The 22,143-nt window shown below is 37.3% G+C and overlaps 3 protein-coding genes and 1 long non-coding RNA gene across 8 annotated transcripts in view; 1 reads left to right on the plus strand and 3 right to left on the minus strand.

Annotated features, from left to right (window-relative positions):
- LOC113665233 (insulin gene enhancer protein ISL-1) overlaps positions 1 to 4,416 on the minus strand; it is a 45,786-nt gene extending 41,370 nt beyond the window's left edge. For all 3 annotated transcript variants that reach the window (XM_089203471.1, XM_089203494.1, XM_089203469.1), the window contains exon 1: positions 3,598 to 4,416. The gene's annotated coding sequence lies outside the window, so the exon portion shown is untranslated. The remainder of the gene's footprint in view (positions 1 to 3,597) is intronic.
- LOC113665235 (uncharacterized) lies at positions 44 to 16,270 on the plus strand. Its single transcript, XR_016185751.1, has 3 exons — positions 44 to 187; positions 15,486 to 15,596; positions 16,136 to 16,270. It is a non-coding gene; the product is annotated as an uncharacterized LOC113665235 (long non-coding RNA).
- On the minus strand, positions 6,085 to 13,969 carry LOC113665223 (G protein-coupled receptor 135). Of its 2 annotated transcripts, XM_089203467.1 has the most exons (3): positions 13,687 to 13,819; positions 7,579 to 8,077; positions 6,620 to 7,272 (listed from the first exon to the last, which is right to left on the minus strand). In XM_089203467.1, the coding sequence occupies exons 2-3, from the start codon at positions 7,965 to 7,967 to the stop codon at positions 6,756 to 6,758; spliced, it is 906 nt and encodes a 301-aa protein (XP_089059593.1). In that variant the 5' UTR covers positions 7,968 to 8,077; positions 13,687 to 13,819; the 3' UTR covers positions 6,620 to 6,755. The 2 variants fall into 2 exon arrangements, with proteins under 2 accessions (XP_027036689.2, XP_089059593.1); XM_027180888.2 differs by having other exon boundaries at positions 6,085 to 8,077; positions 13,687 to 13,969.
- On the minus strand, positions 14,195 to 22,036 carry LOC113665298 (uncharacterized). Of its 2 annotated transcripts, none has more exons than XM_027180971.2 (6): positions 21,960 to 22,036; positions 17,832 to 17,902; positions 16,994 to 17,337; positions 16,565 to 16,699; positions 15,684 to 15,827; positions 14,195 to 15,102 (listed from the first exon to the last, which is right to left on the minus strand). In XM_027180971.2, exons 2-6 carry the CDS (start codon positions 17,887 to 17,889, stop codon positions 15,082 to 15,084), a joined length of 702 nt encoding a protein of 233 aa, XP_027036772.2. In that variant the 5' UTR covers positions 17,890 to 17,902; positions 21,960 to 22,036; the 3' UTR covers positions 14,195 to 15,081. The 2 variants fall into 2 exon arrangements, with proteins under 2 accessions (XP_027036772.2, XP_027036771.2); XM_027180970.2 differs by lacking the exon at positions 21,960 to 22,036 and adding an exon at positions 19,176 to 19,612.
- Between the last annotated feature and the right edge of the window lie 107 nt (positions 22,037 to 22,143).

The raw sequence follows: 22,143 nt of genomic DNA on the forward strand, positions 1-22,143 counted from the left end.
ATTGTTATTCTCTTCCCCTGCAAAATCCTAAGTGAGCAAGTGTGGAAATAAGTACACACTGTAATTCCTTGCTATGAAAACAAACAAACAAAAAGAAGAAGCGATCTTGTGTTGACCAAGAATGACTTTCGGACCGGCCAATGAAATTCCCTTCTCTTAGCTATACAGATCTCGACGTTTGCACAAGGTAAGTTTATTAATCGGACATTTTCACTTTCAAAACATAATACATAGACGCCTCAGAATAGTCATTGTAGGCCTCAAAAGGGACAACTGAGTACATATCACGGTTCGCTGTGTTACCATTTTGTTCACAGCGGTACAATTTGTATTGTCTGTCTGAAGTATGTTATGGGAAACACATAAAACATAGTTTTATTAGAGTGAATTGAATGCAGTTGCAACATAATTTAATGTGTTGTGTTCTAGCACTGAGTATCAAAAGGAGTTTGAAATGTAGCCGACCAGTAACTTGGAAAGTACCATAGTAATTAGCCACCTCATTTGCCCACACCGATGACAACAAAAACACAATTGTGAGCGACGAAAGAACAGAAAAAATTTCGTTCAATAAAGGCTGTTTGCAAAACTGAGCAATCAATTCATCGTTTTAGAACGACACCAAAAAGTACTTTGTCTCTTGGCATGGAAACAGAAAACTAACCACTGATGAACGTGTTATAGAAGAATATAGTGTAAAAGAACACGAAAATAAACATAACCTGATAACAATTGAATATAGTGGTGGATGATAGTAAAATGCTCAAGCTGGTGTGATCCATCATACAATGAACAATTTCGCCACTGAACTAAGAGATTAAGAAAAATATTAAAAACTATTCGTCATTTGTCTGAGCAATGACAACAAGCTTAACTAAAAGATTATCATGGAACATAAGCCGATTTAAACAAAATTACGAGCTCAACAGATCCATTCATGCTAATCCGTAGAAACCGATTGAGAAAGCAAACAAACGATCAACAAAGATCTAAGTTACACAACCCATGGCGTCTTAGTGGTTCACATGAATTTTTTCTTTCTATAGGGTTCTGTGTTTCGGATTCATACATGATGCGTTAATGCGGATAAATTAAAAAAAAAATTACATTGTGAGTGAGAATCCTTTTCATCGTCATAAAGCCACACAAAAAGGCGAAATTACAAGAAAGCAATTTGAAAATGAACAGTTCTTGTTTCTCGTTTGGTGAGAATTCCCATCACTTAATTGAAATGACAAAGCTTTCCTCTCCTGTAAGTCACAGAGGTATTAGCGAATCGTCTGTCTTGCAGATATCTAGCGTTGTTTACTCGCGAAAATGTGGGAGATCATTTGCAATCAACTGGCCGCAGATGAGTGAATTTGGTTCAGGGATGAAAAAAAAAGGGGCAGTTCCCTTGAAATAAGCAAAGTGGATTGTCGAAAGCAAGTAAGAAAAAGGTGCGATCTTAAGCCCAACAATATCACAGAATGACATTCGTAATGTAGCTTAAAGAAGAGAGAGGTGTTTGCAACACGTGTTTTAAAAAAACGATTGGTGAGGAAATTTATGTGAATAAACAAACTTGGTGAGTAGGCGACCAGAAGTCGGTTAGAATTTCCTCCCAAACCACTCAGCAAAATAACAAAACAATGCCTTTCCTCGTTAGGGCAACATCATAGTTCGGTGAGAGCGTTTCTAAGCACGCATGGAAAAGAAATATTACGCTTCAAATGTACAGATTATCAATATAAGACATTTTCAGTTTACCACGAAACTGAAAATTGGATGCAAAGCCTTCGTACGTGAAGTAAATGTGAGTGTTTGTTTTAACATATCGTCTCAACTGACTGAAATGCACTGCCTTTTTTCTTTCCTTTCATTTTTGCTTGTGTGAATATATCTTCTTCAAATAATATCTGCTTGTGATACCACTCAGTTTTACTATCTTACAGAGTTTCACATGCTACGAGTCAATTCGCAAGTGTGACAAAATCAGGGAGGACTATTTTAGTCTTGGTAAATACAAAAACCTATTTTAATGCAAATGCAGCCTCTTTTATGGATTATTTTCAATGATAGCTCGGTGTCATTCGGAGCCTTAATCGTAACTTCGGTGGTTATAGAGTATTTGTTATGCTTTCCATGTTCAGGGCTGGTAGGTGTAGCTGCAAAACGATGCGGCTCTCAGGTTTGCGTGATTTTTGGCAATCCCTAATGAGTGAACTACTAAGCTGTTCCACGATAAACGCCCCAACAGCTAACAGCTGTGAACAACTGTCTTGTTGGGTGGACTTTTCATAATGACCTCGGAGAAGAAAGAGGGTCATTCTTAAATCCACAATATTCAGTGATTCTTTAAGGTGATTACAATTATGTATTATATTTAGAACTTGTTCATTGAGAAGGATATTTTGTCAGTTCAGGAAAGATTGATCGGTATAAATATTAAAGGCATCGAAAGCCGCCACCACCCCACGCAACAAGCCAGTTGTAAAACTAGCCACGAATTTGTTGCCGTGGAAGTTTGCCGTAAAGTGGGCGACCTTTAGTTAGCAGTAGTAGTTAATTGTCTTACAAGCTCATTGAAAAGAAGAAATAAATAATTCACTTTACATGATGTAGATAGAAGAAATGCCTCTCTGCTCGTAAGAACAATGAATAGGAAATCTTTCTTTGAAAGAGCTAAATGAAAACGAGATTGCTACAAGGCCATGACAGAGGCTCTTCCCGTTAACGTGATGGTGTAAACTTCCGTACCATGCCAACTATTTATTGGAGCTTGAAATTTCCATTGAGAGGAAGGTTCTATTGTAAATCAAATATAAATTTCGTATTTTTCAGTTCTCACTAATAAATCATAAAGATTTGGAAGAGCGAGGATTTGACAAATTCGTACACTTGTTATTACAAAAGAATACAAATGTGATAAAAGAAATTTGAAACAAAGAAATGCATAACCATTTGTCTCTTTTGACGAATACTGATCTAAAATACACAATCTTAGTCACCAAGTTCAGTACAAAGCCTTGTTATTTCCGAAGGTTTGTGCAATCGAGCATTCTCAACGGTACACTAACCAACTTCATTCAAATGTCTTTACCAAACGAAAACATTTGAATTTCAACTTGATAATGAAAAGAACGCTTTTACACAGAACTGTTGATCTATTTTTCACTTTAAAATATTTTCTTTTGGCATTCATCAATATAAATTGAGATTTTACTCTGGTCCTAAATATTTAAGACCGAGATACCACCAGGCACTGGTATGCACTCCTTTTTTTCAGCCTGAGGGAATGCGATTTTTTTCTTACTTAACACCTTCTCTCCAAAGTTACTCTCTAAAATTCTCATTTGGGCTATAGACAAAATCCGTGCTAATAATTGATTTCATTCGCATGACGGAAGAACCCTCTCTAACCCCTCGCCACCGCTTTCCAAGTCCCTCCCACTTCCCACAAGGTATAAATTGAACTGTATCAGTGGAACCAAAATCGCGTTGATATAACTCTGATAGGCTCTGATCACCGGTAGCACAGGACGGTATCTCTCAATGGCGTTACCCACAATCATTACTGTCCAGCTGTAAGTACATGTTTCTATCTAGGAATCTTACCTCCGCTGTTGTGAGTATGAGTCAAGTCTCGTGCCAAACTTCCGCCACAAACGAGTTGTTGTTTCCTCCAGTTGAGAAGTACACTAACAAAAGTACCTCTGCAAGTCAATTTGAGTTTCGACGAACGTGGACAAGAGTAATAAAAGCGCAAATAGCAAACCACTCCCGAGAGTAGAAACGCGGAAAAAAAGAAAAACAAAAAAGAACATTTCTTTCTTGCGCTCCTGACCGTTTCCAACGGAACTCCGCCTCTCCTCCACGCTCGCCTCGCACTCGCCTGCGCTTGCCAAAATTTCACAAGAAAATAACAACTTTCCTTAAGGCCATCAGGAGTTTGCCTGCCTGATACGCAAAGGTCCACCAAAGACAAGTCCTCAATGTTGTTTGTGCCTTAGACGTTCTTAACTTTCAGGCTTCTGATAGATTTGCTGTGTTTATCCAAACATTATATCCCGGTAACTCACACAGTAATCTCACACGCATCAATGCGGGCATCTCTGAATGACGTTTTAAGTCAAACTCGGCTGCAGCGAAATTATAGGGATGAAGTCTCGGAAAACTCTCGGCTTTAAGTAAAATACGACAGGACTTAACTCGCTCCAAGAATATTCCATCATAATGTTGTATAGCGTTTTCAAGAATCACCGAAATTCCTGTGTTGATACTGACCCGTCGCAGTTTTGCGTGGCTTTCTTGTCGAGCCTTCTTTCAATTTCGTCAGTCGAAATAACATTTCGTCGCTGCAGTTCATCATGAAAATTGAAGAAACCAAAATTTTTAACGTCTTAGCTCTTCCTATCACCTGCTCCTGAGTACCTGGCAAGCGACCACAGATTCAACTTGAAGACGCAGCAATCACAAACGGTAAATTGTGCCGATGACTGGCGCGAAAATTGAGCACGGGTTTTACAGTCAATCGTATTTCCGGTTTCCGGTTAAAACATCGAATGAAGAATAAATAAGTATCTCAAATCATTTACTTCTCATTCTCATTTTCGAATGAGCTTTAGGATTTAGAGGAATATTAATCGGAAAATATTGATTACATATAAATTTAGAAGTGTTGATTACGGACTTCAGTCGCTCTTCACTGAAAAATGCTGCGTCACGAAAAGGTCACGTTTAGCGTGTGCGTTGTCAAACGCACAAGATAAACATTTTGTATGGGAAAGCTCTCAAATCTCTTCACTAGAGTTGTCTCCTTTTATTGACTGAAAATATCGAGGAGTTTAATAATTATTTAAGAAGAGATACACCCGCGGGTATTGCGCCGTGAATAAAGATAATGATCAATTCACGATTAAATCATTTGACTGAGCTTGAAATACAATCCCCGGAGGAGTCGCATTCGTCGCGAGGGTGGGAAAATTTTCGGAATGGGCGGTCTGTTTGCCCATTCTATGAAAACTGTTTTCGATAAACGTGGAATATCTTTCGTACGCGGTTTATCAGCTTTAGAAATGTTACGAGTTCAAATACTTGTTGGTTCCAATTTTGATTTTAAACATTGTTACCACTCGAAGCGTAGCCTCCTTGTAGTTGCTAATGACCTTCATATTGACTCATGCCATGCTATGTTTGTTATAATCACTACTAGGTTTATTCTGTAAAGTAAACAGTCTCACCATCTAGTTAGACTAGCTTTTGCTAATTTACGAGAAAGTGCTGGTTTGTTCGTAAAATGTATGTAAAAAGTCTCGATGAAATCTGTTAGTCTGTCGATCTGACTCCAAAGCATCAGCACTGCTCATTTAATCTTTATTGAACATTTATAATGAATGAATGACATAAACGCTAAGATTTGGCCCTGACTAGAATCGGATAGAACCCCCTCCAACAGCAATTTGTCGACGGATTTCCCCGGCAGTTCGTCAGTACCCATCTGGTTTTCAGTGTCACGCCATTCAAAATAGATCAAAATAAAAAATAAAAACCGTTCAATCGATTTAGTCTAGAATCTGGAAATAGAAAGAAGCTAGATATGTAAAGACTCTCGCCAAGATTCATGTCACAGCAATTTTTCTTACGGAAGATATGAGGAGAAACGTTTTTCCCAAATTTATAGAGATTTGTATGGAGCCGCCATGCTGGTGCCCACCTAGATGGGCACCAACATGGCGGCCGGAAACCAGCAGAAACATCTGTCACTGAGTTTTGCTACAAAAGCGTGAATTTATCTCTCTAAGAACTCATAAACGTAACAATAATACTTTATTCTAATACAAGAACTGTTCAGATAGCTGAATTTCCCTAAATAAGTCACCTTTTAAACCAACATAACAGCTCTCTCGCTCGTCATGTAAAGGCCACGTCACGCAAAAGCTTAGAAATTCAAGAGTAGTCTATCACTAAACCAAGAACCCATTTGGAGTGAAAATTTGTCTGAATATTAGTTTTTAGCTGCTCTAATACATCATGAAAGTAAAATCTCAGGAGGATCAATAGTTCTGAAGTCTGAAATTTAGTGACGTCACGTGAAAACCAGCAATACTTCGGGGTGGAGAGACACTGTGAGGGTATATCGCCCTGCCCAAGAACACAAACCAGATCTCGAGCCCAGACCTCTTTACGCGGCGTCCAGCCAGCTAACCTCAAGCACAACTGTCGATTATGATATACTCACCCCGAACTCCTTCTCTTTTGGAATAAATGGTTAGTTTACGATTTGTTGGATTAGTTAATTTTCCGTTTTCTATTAAGACATAACCGTTATCGGATAATTTAGGTTTCAAACTTCTACAGGGGTACGAATAAGACCAGGTTGAGACAGCTTACAACAAAGAGATGGTGACTTCTGTCGTTTTGAGGGCTTATAAAGAAAGATGTGGTCTCCACGTGTCCTCAAATACAAACAGCAGAAAACTATTCGGCACTTATAATAGCACTTCTAAACAGTCTAGTTCATCCTAATACCTCAGTCGTTATAATGTCTTCTACACATAGGAAAGTAGAGATAGAAAGTAGTAGAAAACGGACGCCATGTCGTGTTCCTGCAACTTTTCACTGCCGAGAAGTCTGGTAATCACAATTCCCAGGAGTCGCCGGGAAAACACCAGATTGCTTAGGTTTTCTGTTGAAAAGCTGTCGCCACTTCAGTCCGAACCGGTTGCAGTTGAACCGGTTGCAGTTGAAACCAAAGTGTCATATATTCTCGTATTTCAAAACTCACAAAAATCATTTTGTTCATCAACCTGCCAGGCGTTTTTCATGTCATTAAACCACGTTGATTTTTTTGTCCTTTCCTGAGAGGTTTGTTGTAATGTTCCAGTTGTATCATTTTCGTTTCCTTCCACAGAGTGTATTCGTCGTGAAAGTCTATAATTTTTGACACGATCCGCGACCTTGGAAAGCGGTGCCATTTCTAAATCCATTTTAGACAATACTGAGACTAACGGAAACAGCAAAAGGTATTTGCGAATAGTTTTCGCCCACATTCGGCTTTTGGTCGCGTATATAATTGGCTTAACTGCACAGTGACACCACATTATCCACTTAGCAGCTGTTTTGACATCATCCGGAAAACGACCAACCTGCAAACCGTCCAATAGCATCATAAAGCACGCTGGGAAAACTTGAAGTAGACTTGTTCCGATCACAGTTTTTGATGTAGATGCTGACTTTGCGTAAACGTTGATCGCCATTTTCTGAGCGTTCGAGAGCGACACGGGGGAGACTCTGTGTTTGTTTAAATGGATTACCCTGTTAATGTGGTAATAACTGTAAAATATGAAAAACAACGGCAGGACTGCGAAAACTGTTATCACAAAAATCACAGAAAATAATTGCGCACCAAGAACAGGGTGAGAATAACGTTTTGCGCACACGTAGAAACCATGAAAATACTCCACTCGCACGTGATTGGTTAGTAAGGGAAGCCATGGGAATGATCCAAGAAAACTGACTATCCAAGCAACCGAAGTTAGTTTTATGGCGTCCTTTAGATTAATTGCACGGTACGAGGGTTTTACAATCACTAGATACCTGTCAAATGCAATAATAACCAGCTGCAGGACAGTTATCTGCGTGAAGTACAAGTTGAAGAATCCGTTCGCAGTGCAAAACTCAACCCCAAAGATCCACCCGTCGCATCCAACAGATACCAGGGCGAAAGGAATAACTAGAACGCTTGTGCCTAGATCCACAACACTCTGGCTCACAATCAAAACGTTGGTTGCTGTTCTCATCCGAATATCAGCATAGACTGCGTGAATAACGATGGAATTTCCTGCAACTGATGCCAGCATTACAAAAGTTAATGGCATTATTTTAAAGACTTTAGAAACTGTCGACGAGGTCACTGCCTTAGCTGAGGCATGGAAGAGGGTTTCCTCTTCTGAATGGTTCGTTTCCGTAGTATTGAAGAGATCCATGTTCTTTGGTCGGGAGAAATAAATTGAGAACAACCTCCTTGGGCTCTGTCTTCTGGATGTGCCTTTTCTTTACCATGCCCACATTCTTGCGGTCTTAAGCTCACTGATGTCTGGAAGGCAAAATATTCCACTATTTAGTACTACTATATAAATACCACTATATATATATCTATTATGGACTGGTATCTGTATTTATCTTGGAGATAATTGGAGTCTGAGGCGATTATTCCCTGAGGCTTTGAGGAATTATTCTTTTGGGCAAACAAGGCGAATCACACGAATTAAATGTAGCACACGGGACAGAAACCAGATTGCCAAAAGAATTGCAATCACTTGTCACGATAATTCTCTTGGTGTAATGCAAACCAAAGAATTTGTGAGTAAAATAAAACCATTATTGTGGTAAAACTAATCTTTTTCCTGTTCTCATCAAGGGAGTATGACAAAAATCTGTGTGGGAGGTCAAAGTGAAACTTCAGACAGAAAATTAAGATCCCAAGTTTACTTTTGTATGAAAATAGGATTATTTTTGGCGTCCTCTTTTTTACGCTTCAAATTTTAGGTTGTAAAAATAGAAATCTGTCCGGTTATACCATAGTCAAGACTTCACACCTTGCAACTGACTAATGCATCAGATGTCCGCGAAATCTCTTTGAAGTTAGTATTTGATCGTAAATAAATTTATGATCTGACAATTTGCTTTCATTGGTAATTCTGTCATCCTACTCATGCACGAGAGGGGTTGCGCATTTCTGAGGGATCTCGTGTAGTGATGAATCAAAATCATTACGAGGAATAAATTATATCTTCCCCTTCTGGGCCCAGTTGTAGTAAAGTTCTAATAGCGTTATCCAACGGATAAATCGCTTATCTAGTGGATATTATTATCCGACCTTCGAACAACCGGGGCGGTCATTTGTTTTCTTCTCGATCGTTCGTGTGCCCGTTTGCATCTACCTGTTTGTTGACGTTTTATATACCCTCTATCACAATTCATTGCTATTTTGCTAGCCAAATTAAACTGCAACCATGGAATAGATCATCAGTCGCAGATATGGGACGCCGGCTGTGGTGCGCGGTAAAATGCGGCCCTCTCAGAAGAAAATCAAAACAAAAGAGCCGCGACTTCTCAAAGGAAGAAAACTAATGGACTACGAGTACAATTGCGCTGAACCTACGGAAAGTGCTGTGTGCTTTCTTATCTTTGTTCTCAAAATCTTGAAAAAGGCCTCAAAGATGATAAAAAAGCGGTGCATTTATGCAGTAGTTTACACGAGTTTTAAATATATTCTGTAAACCAATTGCAATTAATTTTCTCGGTTGAGCGCAGAAACCGTCATGCTCCTAATGGCAACGAAAAAACATCGCCGGCATCATTGATAGTGCTAATGTACAGGATAAATGATCATGTAATAAAAATAACTGAAAACGGGCACATGATTCAATACTGAAGACTTATCATCGTTTTCAGAGTCCTATTACTGTTATGATGAAATATAAGTAATTGTTTGTGACGCGAATTTGATTGAAAATTCAAAGCAACAAAGCAGGTTCTCGGATTCGAATGTAACCACATACATTGTAAGTTTTAGCTGAGTTGAAGCGCAATCTAAGATATTTTACAACGAAAATAAATACCATTCTTTAAATGTCTTCTTTTTCATCAGTGTTACATTTTTCCTAAAAGTTATTTTCTTTAGTTTGACTTGAATTCTGCTTACAATTGATAACCCGCAGTTTGACAGATCGACGATTTTACAGAGTGTAACTGCCATTTCATCACAGCAGTATTTAAAATAGCTTCACAAGAACAACCGTCTTAACTTACCTTGAAAGTGTTCTTTTCCACACACAACGCTCTCGACTTACACTTTCTAGTGTAAATGAAATATTTTCTTGATTTTTTTTAAAGCTTTTTTGAAGCGTAGGCAACAAGAAAACGATGGAAAATGGTTGAGAAGTCACCAATGGCTTTGTGCACTTTGCGTCTTCTGTATACGCAAAGGTTTGGTTACGTCAGTTATGCAATCTTTGAGTTATGTAATCATGCAGATAAACGGGCGCGGTGGGAGCCCACACAATTTGATCCAGAGTCCAGCAAGCTAACCAAAAGGGTTATGCGTGTCAGATTTCAGGCGAATGAAAAACGATAGGCCTAGAATTACCGCAGTTTTAACTGCGTATTCAAAGAAATCTAACATTGCTTTGCTTTGCTTTTACTTTACATCATTCTGTGATTATTTAAAATAACTAACGCCACAGACCAGGGGAGGTACCAAGTATAACTAAAATAGTCTACCTGTTCTTGTTTGAAGCTTCAGGCGGACCAGCCCTTCCTTGTAAGTCGCAAATTTTGCAGTTAATCAAGCACTGACCAAATTAGTGGCTGACCGACTCTAAAAAATCCTGCTAATTTCCAATTTTTTTTTTAGTTTGACATGGCTGCCATGACCCTTTTTTAAAGCTAACCCTTTGAGTTTGTATAGGTAAAAGAAAGGATTTTTCTTTTCAGGATAGTGTTAATTTTTCTGGATTGTAGAGTGAGTTTGCGCCTTTCGTCCAAAATCCCTCTTTTAGTCAATTAGACCTTTTCAGAACTGATTAAGTGAAAGTAGACCCTGTGTTTAGCGGAATTCTAAAGCAAAACACCATTTTTCTCTGTTTAGTCTACTGCAAGGCTCCAACCTCTATATTGCGTTCAAAAGGGTCTGCTTCACAAGCCGAAAATGAAGAAATTCAGTTTTTCCTGTTATGGCGTTTTGATATTGCGCCCCTATTGTTCACAATAATGCTTTTCAATTTAAAACCACAAAGCATTTCCTTAGCTTCGTCTATCGTCTTCACTTAATCACCGGAAACGCAAACGGAAACGACAACATCGAACGCATTTTTCAACATTTTCAAAAGCCTCCATTTTCACTTGTTCATACAAAAAACGGAATAACTTATAAATAAAATTGATAAAGAAAAGCAACAAAAAAAACGAAAAACAACAAAAATAACAATCTAAAAAAAAGAGAAATGGTGCATTTTCAAAGACTTTACTTTTCAAACTGTTGTCGAAAGGATCCGTTTTCACGAGCGTTTCAGAGTTGATGGTAGGCAAAAACGCATCAAAAACCATGCCTTTCCGAATAAATCCGTGCGGATGGAACCTAAAGTAAACATGCATTATTCGGGATCCTCGATTGTTCCATGTTTATCCACCAGTAACAGAGGATCGAAACACCATAATTGTTTGGAACATCCTCGCTTGGAGCAACTGTATTTGAGGTCTGATTGATTATCTTAATAAGCAGTTAAAAGGACTGACGTCAACACTACCTCCGGGGCTAAGATCCGCTAATTGAACGCCATCATTCGCTTTTTAGCAAAACATTTGTTTCTAACAATATGCTTCCAACAGATAACAGCCTTATGAAAATAACTAATGAATAAATGCGTCAGATGCATAAAGCAGAAAATGGTGTGCAAAGCCCAGGAAGGAAAACGAGCTGAAACTGATTTAAAATCGTAACACCACCTGCTACTGAAAGAGGCTAGCGCTGCACACAAAATAAAATAGGCCAAAAGATAAAGACATGAATACGATCATGTATCTAACAGGTTCAACAACTGTGACTGACTGTATGCCTAAATAAATAAACGAATGAGTAAATAAATAAGTTCGGATATTACAAGAGGTTCCACGAGCAGTTTACTTAGCCTTTTTAAAGTGGTCTCAATGAGGTGATGGCTTTGAAGGCCCACGGTTGACTTCCTTCCTTTCTTATTAAAAGAAACATTAATTTTTAAGGTTAGCTTTTTTTCAAGACTACGTTAAACTGCGTCGATTTTACGCCTACCTCTTAAATCTTTTGGCTTTTCTATAGCTAACGATTACCCCATGGAGATTCTCTAGAGTGTGCCGTTCCCATGTCGGCAAATCGTGTGAAACTTTAGTAATTGATATTTCTTTAAAATGAAAAATGTCCCCTTACACCGGAACAATTTTTCGCATTCAGGGGAAACAAAGCATATTTTTTTCTACTCTCTAGGGGACTTAACGCTAAAGTTCAGCGAAAAGCTTGTGATGATCGATCAAAAAAATAAGGAGCTGTGAAAGTTAAAATTTCCTCTTGGGTAAATCTCACCGTTACACCTTAAACAAGACAATCCTTGTGCCATGATGATACTAAATGTGACGTATGGGCTTAATGGAACATGAAAAGCTAAAAAAAAAAAAAAGCGTTTAAATTTGCCACCGACGTGTTGTGCGCACGTGTCCTATACTGAACGATGTATTTCAGTTGATACGCGACTTCTGTTTGTTTTTCGAACCTTGATAGCGCTACCTATAAATATTTGTTTCTAGCAGTAAATTATAAATGTTAATTACATTTGAAAAACAAGTAAAATTTGAATAGATTTTTTGTTATTTCCGTTTTTAGCAATTTCAACTGTATTTACATTGACGTCAATAAATGCTAAATGTTAGTTAAGTAAAAGTACGTCCAATCAATGTACTGTTTAAATGCTACTGTAGGCCAAGAAAAATAAAACAAGAAGAAAAATTTATCGTAAACGCTTCTTACTACAAAATTATGTCTTTTGTTTTTACTATATTTATGTGAGAATTTTAAGATAAGGGTACTGAAAGAAAGTGTTTGCTAATTTTTTTTTTAACGAAGTGAGTCTCGTAAAAGGCTTGATCAAAGGAGATGCTGAAAAATGTAAAATTCAACGGATAAAAATATTTTTATGTGGATACTCATACAACATTTTTTGGAATTCTATTATCTCTAAGTAGCTAACCTCCCTTTTATGATTCGATCTAAGCTATATTCGAAAGTGTACTTTCTGGAATATATTTTTTAGGGTAATGATAATTCGAGGCATTATCACGGTATAAGGTGTTAGCGTTCTAGAAATTACGTCATTTTTGCGGCAAAAAAATTGACAAATACACTTTTCCAGGTATTGATAATTCAAAACGTTAGTGCAGTATGAGGTATAAGCCCTATGGAAATTACATTATTTTTGTAGAACCTGAATTGAAAACTGATCCTAACTGACTTTTTTTGGGATCGTTTTAGATAAAAAAGAAATTAAAGGATATTTTTTTTATGAAAGTGCATGTGAACGCGAAAGGTTTATAGTAATGAGCTTGTTTCATTAAAAAAAAAAGTGCTAAAAATAATCCTGATAACTGAGATAGGAATCGAGTTATTGAAATTCGGCGCGGCACATAACAATGGCCTACCCCAGTAGAGTATTAGCGACGCAAAAATGTTTTGATAAAATATAGCTAAGTAAAATATATAGTTCATAGCTGATTCGTGCTTAAAGTTTGATTTAAGTCCAAAATAAAAAAAACCACGGTAACTGTTGAATTGCCCTTTATAGGGAACAAATTTGTTCGATTCGACATCACAGCTGGAACCGATCTGATCAAGAAAGCGAACGAAGCTAGCTACATACGTCGCATAAAGCGCAGAAAGTCACATACCCCAGTTTAAATTGTCATTGAGGGTTTGTGGTGGAGAAGTTTGTGTCAACGAATAGAAGAGCTATAAAATTAAAACCGAGCTAGTTTTATTGTATAATGTTAGAGAAACTTCTTGATAATGTAACCTATAAACAAGCGTACTCGCTTTCGTCAATACTCGTCACTCTACAAATGTGTGATCGGGTCATGGAGAGAAATACGCAAGAACGTGAAAAAGACAAATACACGTACCTTCTTCTAGTTCCACAGTTAAAATTTCGAACACGTATGACCTCCTTATTGCGGGTGCATTCATCCCAATCATCTACATCAGGCGCACAAATTTTCACGCCACTGCAGCAGCTGAACGGAGATTGGTTCTCATTTGGGCAGGAGAATGATAAAAAATAAAATTCGACAAATCAAAGACACGGTTGATATCAACAATGCTGTGTGTTTAGTATGGAAACCTGCGGCTTAAACTGATACCAGCATGATAGCCACCTTATTAGCGACGGAAAATTCTGAAAAGAAATGATTATTTTTTCGTAAACGCGACTTCGTCATATACCCCCCGTAGATGTTCTATTATTTTGCAACGGAACCTTCATATATTTTTCGTCCTTTGTTATAAATCAAAACAACACTAGGTGGTTTTCAAAATTCATAATTCCCTTTTGTATTAGGTCGCCAGTTATGTCTTGTTTTACGGCTCATCCCCGATAAAACTGAACAGAATCGGCATGGGTCAGATACCCTGTTTATCGATTTTATGTCAATTTTATTTGTATGATATTTAAAAAGAATAACAGTTTCATTCCCCAACAAAAACTTCTCAAAGTTATAAATATAATTTAATCATGTAAACGCGCTTGAGGAATATTTAATAAAAAAACCCGACTTCCTCTCAGCTGGGAATTATCGCAACGATCGACCTTCCAATAATTGTTGGAGTTAAGGAAAGTCCAGCGATCATTATGTTGTAATCATATGGAAAAACAGTCCAATGATAGCGATGACCAAATGCTGATACCTAAACGAGTCCAGCACGTGATCGCTATGATCAACTTATTCTTTTTTAAGTCAGTGTACAATTCTAGGTATCATTCACTTTTTTCTCACCCCGCTTGTCGGAAGAATTTGAATTATGGGACTAGGCATTGATAACGTAAATATGTATCGGAAGTTGATGCATATAACTATATTGCGCCAAAATGAGACGAGTATGTCAAGCTAAGGAGTAAAAGACGAGACATGGCCAACTACTTTTACTCGAGAAACTGTTTTCTGTAGGTTTTACATGCATACAATGTGTTTCAACCAAGATTTTTACTTGTTTTTTTTTTTATTTTTTTATTTGATGCACCAAAATGACCTTTAAAGGCTCCTCGCATAATATGGCGAGAGACGCGATTCCTTAAATCAGGGGTGGATCTTTTACCAGAATGTTGGTCTTAAGCTGTGTACATGCGTTGTGGAAGAAATTTTATAAAAAGCAATGCTTTATAGCAATAAGTTGCAGGAGTACTGAAATGAAGTCGGATCAAGATTATATACATATGAACGATGAAATGACTTGTTTTACCAATTCAGTAACACACTAATCTAATTTAGGCAAAGCAGAACATTTCTTTGCTAATACAAGCTTTAAAACTTTGTTTCGCTGATCTGTGAAAGGAAAAAAAAAAAGCAAAATTAACGCATGAGTTATGATAGCACTCTTTCGTTTATCATCATCATCATTATCGTCGTCGTCGTCGTTATCAAGGTGGCGATGACTATTACTATTACTGTATAAATGCTATCATTACTATCCTCATAATCGTCATTCATCATTGTAAGCTTATCAATTAAATGATACAGATAGCGATAGACGGACGATGAGATTTTATAGGCTAGTAGCGGTAGCTGTTCTTTCGTTAATCTGCGATCAATCATTGCTTACAAAAATTCTCATGAAAAGAAATAGAATAGATGAAACATTTACAAGACAGAGGTAAATCAGTTAAAAGCAAGACTGAGATTTTCGTATTCGTCTCTTTCTTACCCAGCTTCAGTTTTGAGATTTGACAATCTGAGTTGTACCCTGTGAAGGTGTTTCCCGGAAAAGAAGAAAAACTTGCTGTACAAATGTTTTACAACTTGTCTTACGCATTCCAAAGGTGAGCCGGGTTTTAGGAAATGTCAGCTTAATTTTTATGAGCATGTTACCTCTGTGTCTTTTGGTGCAAAGCAGAAAACTAACTTACATTGTGAGGCGGGCTGGCATGTAGTCTGTTCTCTTCCCCAATGAACTCAGGGCTGGTATGTAGTCTGTTCTCTTCCCCAATGATCTCACGTGTAGGCTTATTTTCGTTAGTTCTACCTCCGCTCTTTTTATTCTTGATGACGTACTGCATGAATAAACAATTAATAAAGTAAATGAAGAAATAGATGAATTCCTGAATTGATATTTGCTTGACAAAAATATTTTTAAGTGTACCTGGTTATAAATCTACGGGCTACATATATCGAGGAGGCGAGAATGATCTATCTTTGAGCTGTAGCGATATATTGTTTGGCTTATATAAGCGATATATCACGGCTGTTACAACAGATCCCGCGATGTATCGCTGATATATCGTCCCAACTGAAATATCGCTTAGATATCGCCAGTATATCGCGATAATCAGCGACTGTCGTTTGCATTATTTTTGCGCAGAATTGTTTAAAGAGATAAAGGAGGTAAAGGAGAAAGAACTTAAAGAGAATGAGTAAAGGAAAGACGAAAAAATATGGAGGAGAGAGATAAAAGGGAAGGAGGAGATGAAGGAAGAAGTCGAGAAGAATATTTGAGCTATGAAGGAGGAGACGAAGATAAATAAAAGGCAATAAAAAGACGTAGAGAAGGAGGGCATGGAGAACTGAGAGGAGGTGCAAGAGGGGAAGGGGAGGGAAGCGGAGGGAAGCGGAGGGAAGAGGAAGGAGGAGGATGGCGGAGGAGGAGGATGGAGGAGGAGGAGGAGAAGAAAAAGGAGGATAAGTAGGCGAAGGAAGCAGAGGAGCAGGGTGAAGAGAAGAATATTTAATGAGAGAGGAAATAGGAGAAGACAAGGAGTAGGAACAGATGATGTATAAAGTTATTTCTCACCACAATTACTGCTATTGAAACAATGATGGCCAAAATCCCACAGGCAATTCCAATGGCGATGTAAGTTCTTTCCAGTTCTGTGAACCCGGTTGGCTTAGGTGGGGCATCTTCACCCTTGGTCTCCACTTTTTCGATCTGTTAATAACGTGATATAAAGAAATGATAAAAGCCCGTATAAGTAGTTATCCTGGAAAGGCAATAGCAACAACAGCACTTTTTACCAAATAACTTAGTCAATGACCCTCTCAGGATCTTGATGAAACAAAAAAAGTCTTAAAAAGTCTGAATCACCCTCCTTTGGCTCGTGATTAAAGGCTTTTCCAGTCTTCTCTCGACATCACAATTGGGTTAGTAAGCGGGTAAATTGACAGAAAGAGCAGTCTTTTTTTTCATTTTCCTTATATTAAAACAGTAAGAATAATAACTTACCTTTCTCTGAAATAGCGGTCCAGCAAGTATTCCAAGATTATTATCAGTCAAATAACGAAGAGTTTCGTACGCTTTTATGGTTGCATTTTTATTGACTTCATCGTAGGCCCCGCCTGGCTTAATGATGTAAAACTTTGGTGACGCTTTGTCGACGTTGTTCTTCGGGGGACAGTTTTCGTCAAAATTGTTTATGTATATCTGCGAGACGTTGAGATGATGCCCGTGATCATCCAGCACCAAATCGGCCATTTTTGTTTTGAAATATGTTTCTAAAAGACAAAACTCAGACCACGTGTATTTGAGATCCATTTGGATGTACACTGTAGGTAATGGCTTGGGAGCTCCTGCAAGGAAGAAGCATTAAAAAAACTGAAAAACACCGACGTCATCTACAGCAGCGGTGTAGTGGCAACAACGATAACAATAAGGAATTTTGACAAGAGAAAATAATTGAATAAGTTCCCTTACTTTCTCTCGATTTCGACTAATTTTATGAGAAGCTTAGTCAATATTTTTGTCATTACGGCAAAGTTTAATTTTACGTAAAAAACATAGATATCATAACTGACACTAAAAAAATCACTAAATGGATCCCACAAAAGTACACGTTTAAATCGCAGAGAAACGAGGATGACCCGGTTTATGATGGATTAATTCAGATCGCAAATAACATCGATGAAAATTTAATGAAGTTTTTCCACAAAGCGCACTGAACCATGAAGTGAAACGGTTGGGGCGATAAATCAGTTTGGATCAGCTCTTCCAGGACAATCCAAAAAAATATTTTAATGTTGTCATTTCCTACTGTTTTATGTACCTAAATATTTCTTTTGCTTACCTTTTATAAGGGGTGGTGCGAGCACCAAAATACCGAACACCAAGATGAGATAAGTCATTTCTAATTGAAGCCTGTAATAACAATTATATTAATTTTAAAAAAATGAAAATAACACTTAAAATAACGATGACAATTATAGCACTGTTGCTATCAGTAATAAAGTAATGAATGGATTAAAAACACCTAAATAGAAACAAAAGGATCAATTAATGGTAATGTTAACCATGAAAGAAAGAAAAAAGCAATGTAATTTGTATTCGTATTGTTTTTAACCATTATTCTCATACAGTGACCATGCCGATAATGTACGGTATAGACCATAAATGAGACTTCTTAGCTGCACTCGTTATCTTCAGAAAGCATACTCCTTTGGAATCGTTACAATGTATGAAGTGTACACTGTAGTTGTCAAAGATACAGGATTGATTAATTCAACAGGCAGCGGGTATTCCACTAGCTATGCATTGCAGCAATAGTAAAAGAATGGCTGGTGGCGACACAGGCCTCTACGCTCATGCATTATAGATATTGAAATTTTAATTGAAGACTGTGCAGACAACAACAGTCATTTTGGTGACAATGACACTTCAGGTACTGATTATCATACAAATGAACCATGGAAACCAAAATATTTCAGGATGACTTCACAACTAAAGTATTACAACAAAGCTCTGATTTTGAAATCTGACAAACTGTACATATAACGTGTGAAAGAGCTACATTGATCTCGGCAGTACAACCTTGATTAATTCGAAATAAAACGTTGAAGAAACAGAAATTCAATATGGCTCAATGTAAATTATATTCTCTTACTAAGCCGAGTTATTTAAATCTGTAGTAAATGAACAAAATCCCAAATTTGGTAATTGATTTCTCGGTACAGTTATTAGTCAGGGTTTGGTTTGTCTGATGATGGAATATCGGTCAAGGTTAATCACAATTTTTCCCGTCACTGTTATCGGTGGGTTAAAAAAAGCTTGTATTTAATGCTTAAAGAAACAGTGGCTAATTCCAAAATACTCCTAGATAAAACTCTATACTTGAGAACTTTGTTGGATTGCATATATCCCGCTAGTTGAGATCGAGTTTGACGAAAATAAGCATTGTTTTGCCGCCCGTCATTAGTATGGACAAATACAACTTCTCTCATAACCTTACATTTATAAGATGTGATGTCCCAACTAATCAGTGCAGAATGCACTTGAGGACAGAATCCTTCAAACAAACAAAGTTAATAGCTTTGAACTTTGCAGGACATGTCTTTCTGACTGAAAAGATTGTGGTTTTAATCGAATTTTGTGGGCGTAGTTGCAACTAATTACTTGATCGAAATATTTGACAAACCTCTGAAGTTCAGTCGATCTATCGGGCCACTTTCTACCTCAGGCAAAACTTCACTCGGCGGGCAGCTGGGTGTATGAAGGATTTTAACCGTGGGAAGATGAGAGCTCCTTTTCAATGCGCACGTAAATTAATTCATATTCTCCAGATCACAATGGCAAGGTCAGAGATTACACCAATTGTTATGCAAAATTTACGCTCCAAATAGACAAACGCCAAAAGGCAATTTCAATTAATTCATTCCGTGGCCTTTTCAAAGCGTTTTTGCCCTCATATGGATTTTACGATATCAAATCGATAACAATTAACAGTACAGTGCTTATTAACCATTTCAACCCGGTAAGGAAAGAATAAATGAACATTCTAGATCTTTTCTTATACCATAGCAAAACAATAATGTTCCATCAAGTCACGCTTCTGAGCACTGTCCTAGGCAAACTGTCACCAACCATGTGTGTTACGTGCACGTTAATATCTTCGTGATTATTCTTTCATCAGCTGAAATATATGTTTGTCTGAGGGACTTCTTTTCAAGAGCAGAAACCGCAAAGGCGCGATTACAATGAGCATTTTTAAAAGGAAATGCTCATTAGTTCGAAACGTATGACTGCGTTCTTAAACCTAGATTTATAATTAATACAAGCAGATAGTTTCACCAGCTCCAGAGGTCTTTTTTTAGTCCATTTCAAATCGACTTTCCTGACATAGCTCAATGTGTTACACTTTTCCCCTCCTTCCCCTCCCTAAATAAATAGTTTTGAGTGGCCTTGACACAGGCCGGGGCAAATTTTAAATTTGCTACTAAATGTGAAGTCAACCAAAAATTCATGAACGTCAGGCGCTACTGAAGGGATGGTATGTACTATTGATATGCTTCGCTGTTGGTTTTTTTTTTTTAAATTTTTGTCACTGTTTACTGATCAATTTGGTTACTTGTTCTTCTTTTTCTTTGCAAGCAAATGGGTGCAATAAGATGAACTGTGGGCATAAAGCTCCAACAAAGCTCCTTTTAATTCGCGTCCCTCATTTCGCAAGCGCCTCTTATTTAGCCAGCGGCTATTATTTCGCTCTATGAGCAATAAATACCAAGAAAAATGTATGTAGATACATACATACATCTTTTTCTTTGCAAGCAAATGGGTGCAATAAGATGAACTGTGGGCATAAAGCTCCAACAAAGCTCCTTTTAATTCGCGTTCCTCATTTCGCAAGCGCCTCTTATTTAGCCAGCGGCTATTATTTCGCTCTATGAGCAATAAATACAAAGAAAAATGTATGTAGATAGGCTATTGAAAGCTGAACCAGTTATGGATTTCAATATACAAAAGCACTCACAAAGACTGTTTACAGAGATATTAATATTTCACTGATATCAAAATTTCAACGATGTTTAAATGACACCGAATTGCATTCCAATTTTTTTTATTCTCAGGTTGAGATAGTTGTAAGCAACAAAATAATAATAATAATAATAATAATGATAATAATAACAATGATATGTTAAACAGAACACAAAACGAAGCAAAGAAACAAAAAGGGAACCAAAATAATCGACTAAGCTCAAAGAGAAAAGGAAAGATAAAAAACAAAAACAAAAACAAAAAAGCAAAAATACAACAAAACAACCAATCAGATGAACACAGCTCAAAATAAAAATAAATTCAAAAAAAAAAAAGGAAATAAAAATGATTTAATTATCCCCCTAAATATTGCGTTGGGCAACTTTTTATGTTGCCATTAGAAAGCATCTCGAGCCCTAATAAAGGAAAACAATTCTTGTATGTCCCAATGAAATTTACGTAAATCTTTTCGTTCTTACTTTTCAGTTCTAAATCGCTCTTGGGTTCAACTATGCGACAGAAGGACCTTCGATTGCTCCCTAATTTGACAACAGAAAAGAATACTGATTTTTACCTAAACCTGTCGATTGTACGAAGGTAAATTTCTCTTGATAATTATATTTCTTCAAAATCATTAAAAAATGGGCCTAACAGATGTAACCTCTGTGATTTACTGGTAAGTTACGACTCGTACAAAGATGACAACAGCTTCAAGCAAAGCCCCATATTGCCTTGCTCGCAGAAGCGGTACGAATCAGTTAGATGTTCCATTGTCATTTAAAATATTCGTGTTTAAAGAATAACACCAGCTAAAAATAACGTGCCTTCATTCAACAAAGAGTAGAGAGTGTTTTGTTAAAGGACTACGTCATATAACTTGTTAAATACACTAAGTAAACTTTGTGACAGTTTTAAGCTCGGAGAAATTAAAATAAAAAAAATTCTCGACCGCAAAGCAACTTTAAAAGGTTAGTTTGGTCATTTAAAGATAGCACAATACTGCAGTTTCAGTTGAAAACGTGACAGTGTATCGAAGAGCTCATCTGGTAAGAGAAGCAACTGTAGAAAAAGCTTCAAGGATTGAGCATGTTCATGAGCAGCGAACGGAGCTTTAATAGCAATTGCATCCTTTTTGTAGGTAGCATTGCCAATAAGCCCGTGACAAGCAGCTTTCCTGATCATGATACTGTGGAGTAAATACCCGTAATCCTTGCTGAAAAACTTATATGCGTTTACCCGCTTCCAACAAAGTTGATTTTTTAAAATTGCTTTCGCAGTATTAGTGGCGGTACTGTTTACGTAAAACATCCATACTTATTTACAAAAAAAAATTGCCTTCTTGTACCCAAGTAATGAACAAATGTCTTCTCGTCCCCAGATAAGAATTAAATAACATTTTACAATAAATATTAAACATTTAAGATAAATTGTCACTCTCATACTATACCTCGCCTTTATACCTTTGGCCTTAATCCATTACATGTTTATCACGTATCCTTCAGTTGACTCTCGGGGCCGAGTGAGAGGGGCTGGAACGAGCATGAAAATTTTTCTTCCCATGACAGAGAGGTTTACTTAATCACGTCCTGATAATTTATGATACAAATTAAAAAGTCGATAAAAGTCATCCA

Source organism: Pocillopora damicornis, chromosome 4 (genome assembly GCF_964200805.1).
Source record: "Pocillopora damicornis chromosome 4, jaPocDami1.2, whole genome shotgun sequence".
Lineage (NCBI taxonomy): Eukaryota > Metazoa > Cnidaria > Anthozoa > Scleractinia > Pocilloporidae > Pocillopora > Pocillopora damicornis.

Bases quoted from the DNA above. Each gene is read 5' to 3' on its own strand.
- LOC113665223 (XM_027180888.2), bottom strand. From the start codon at position 7,967: ATGGATCTCTTCAATACTACGGAAACGAACCATTCAGAAGAGGAAACC.
- LOC113665298 (XM_027180971.2), bottom strand. From the start codon at position 17,889: ATGACTTATCTCATCTTGGTGTTCGGTATTTTGGTGCTCGCACCACCC. The intron at 17,338-17,831 runs GTAAGCAAAAGA...TCTTCCTTGCAG, and splicing joins CGCACCACCCCTTATAAAAG to GAGCTCCCAAGCCATTACCT. The intron at 15,828-16,564 runs GTGAGAAATAAC...TTATTCATGCAG, and splicing joins TTTCAATAGCAGTAATTGTG to TACGTCATCAAGAATAAAAA.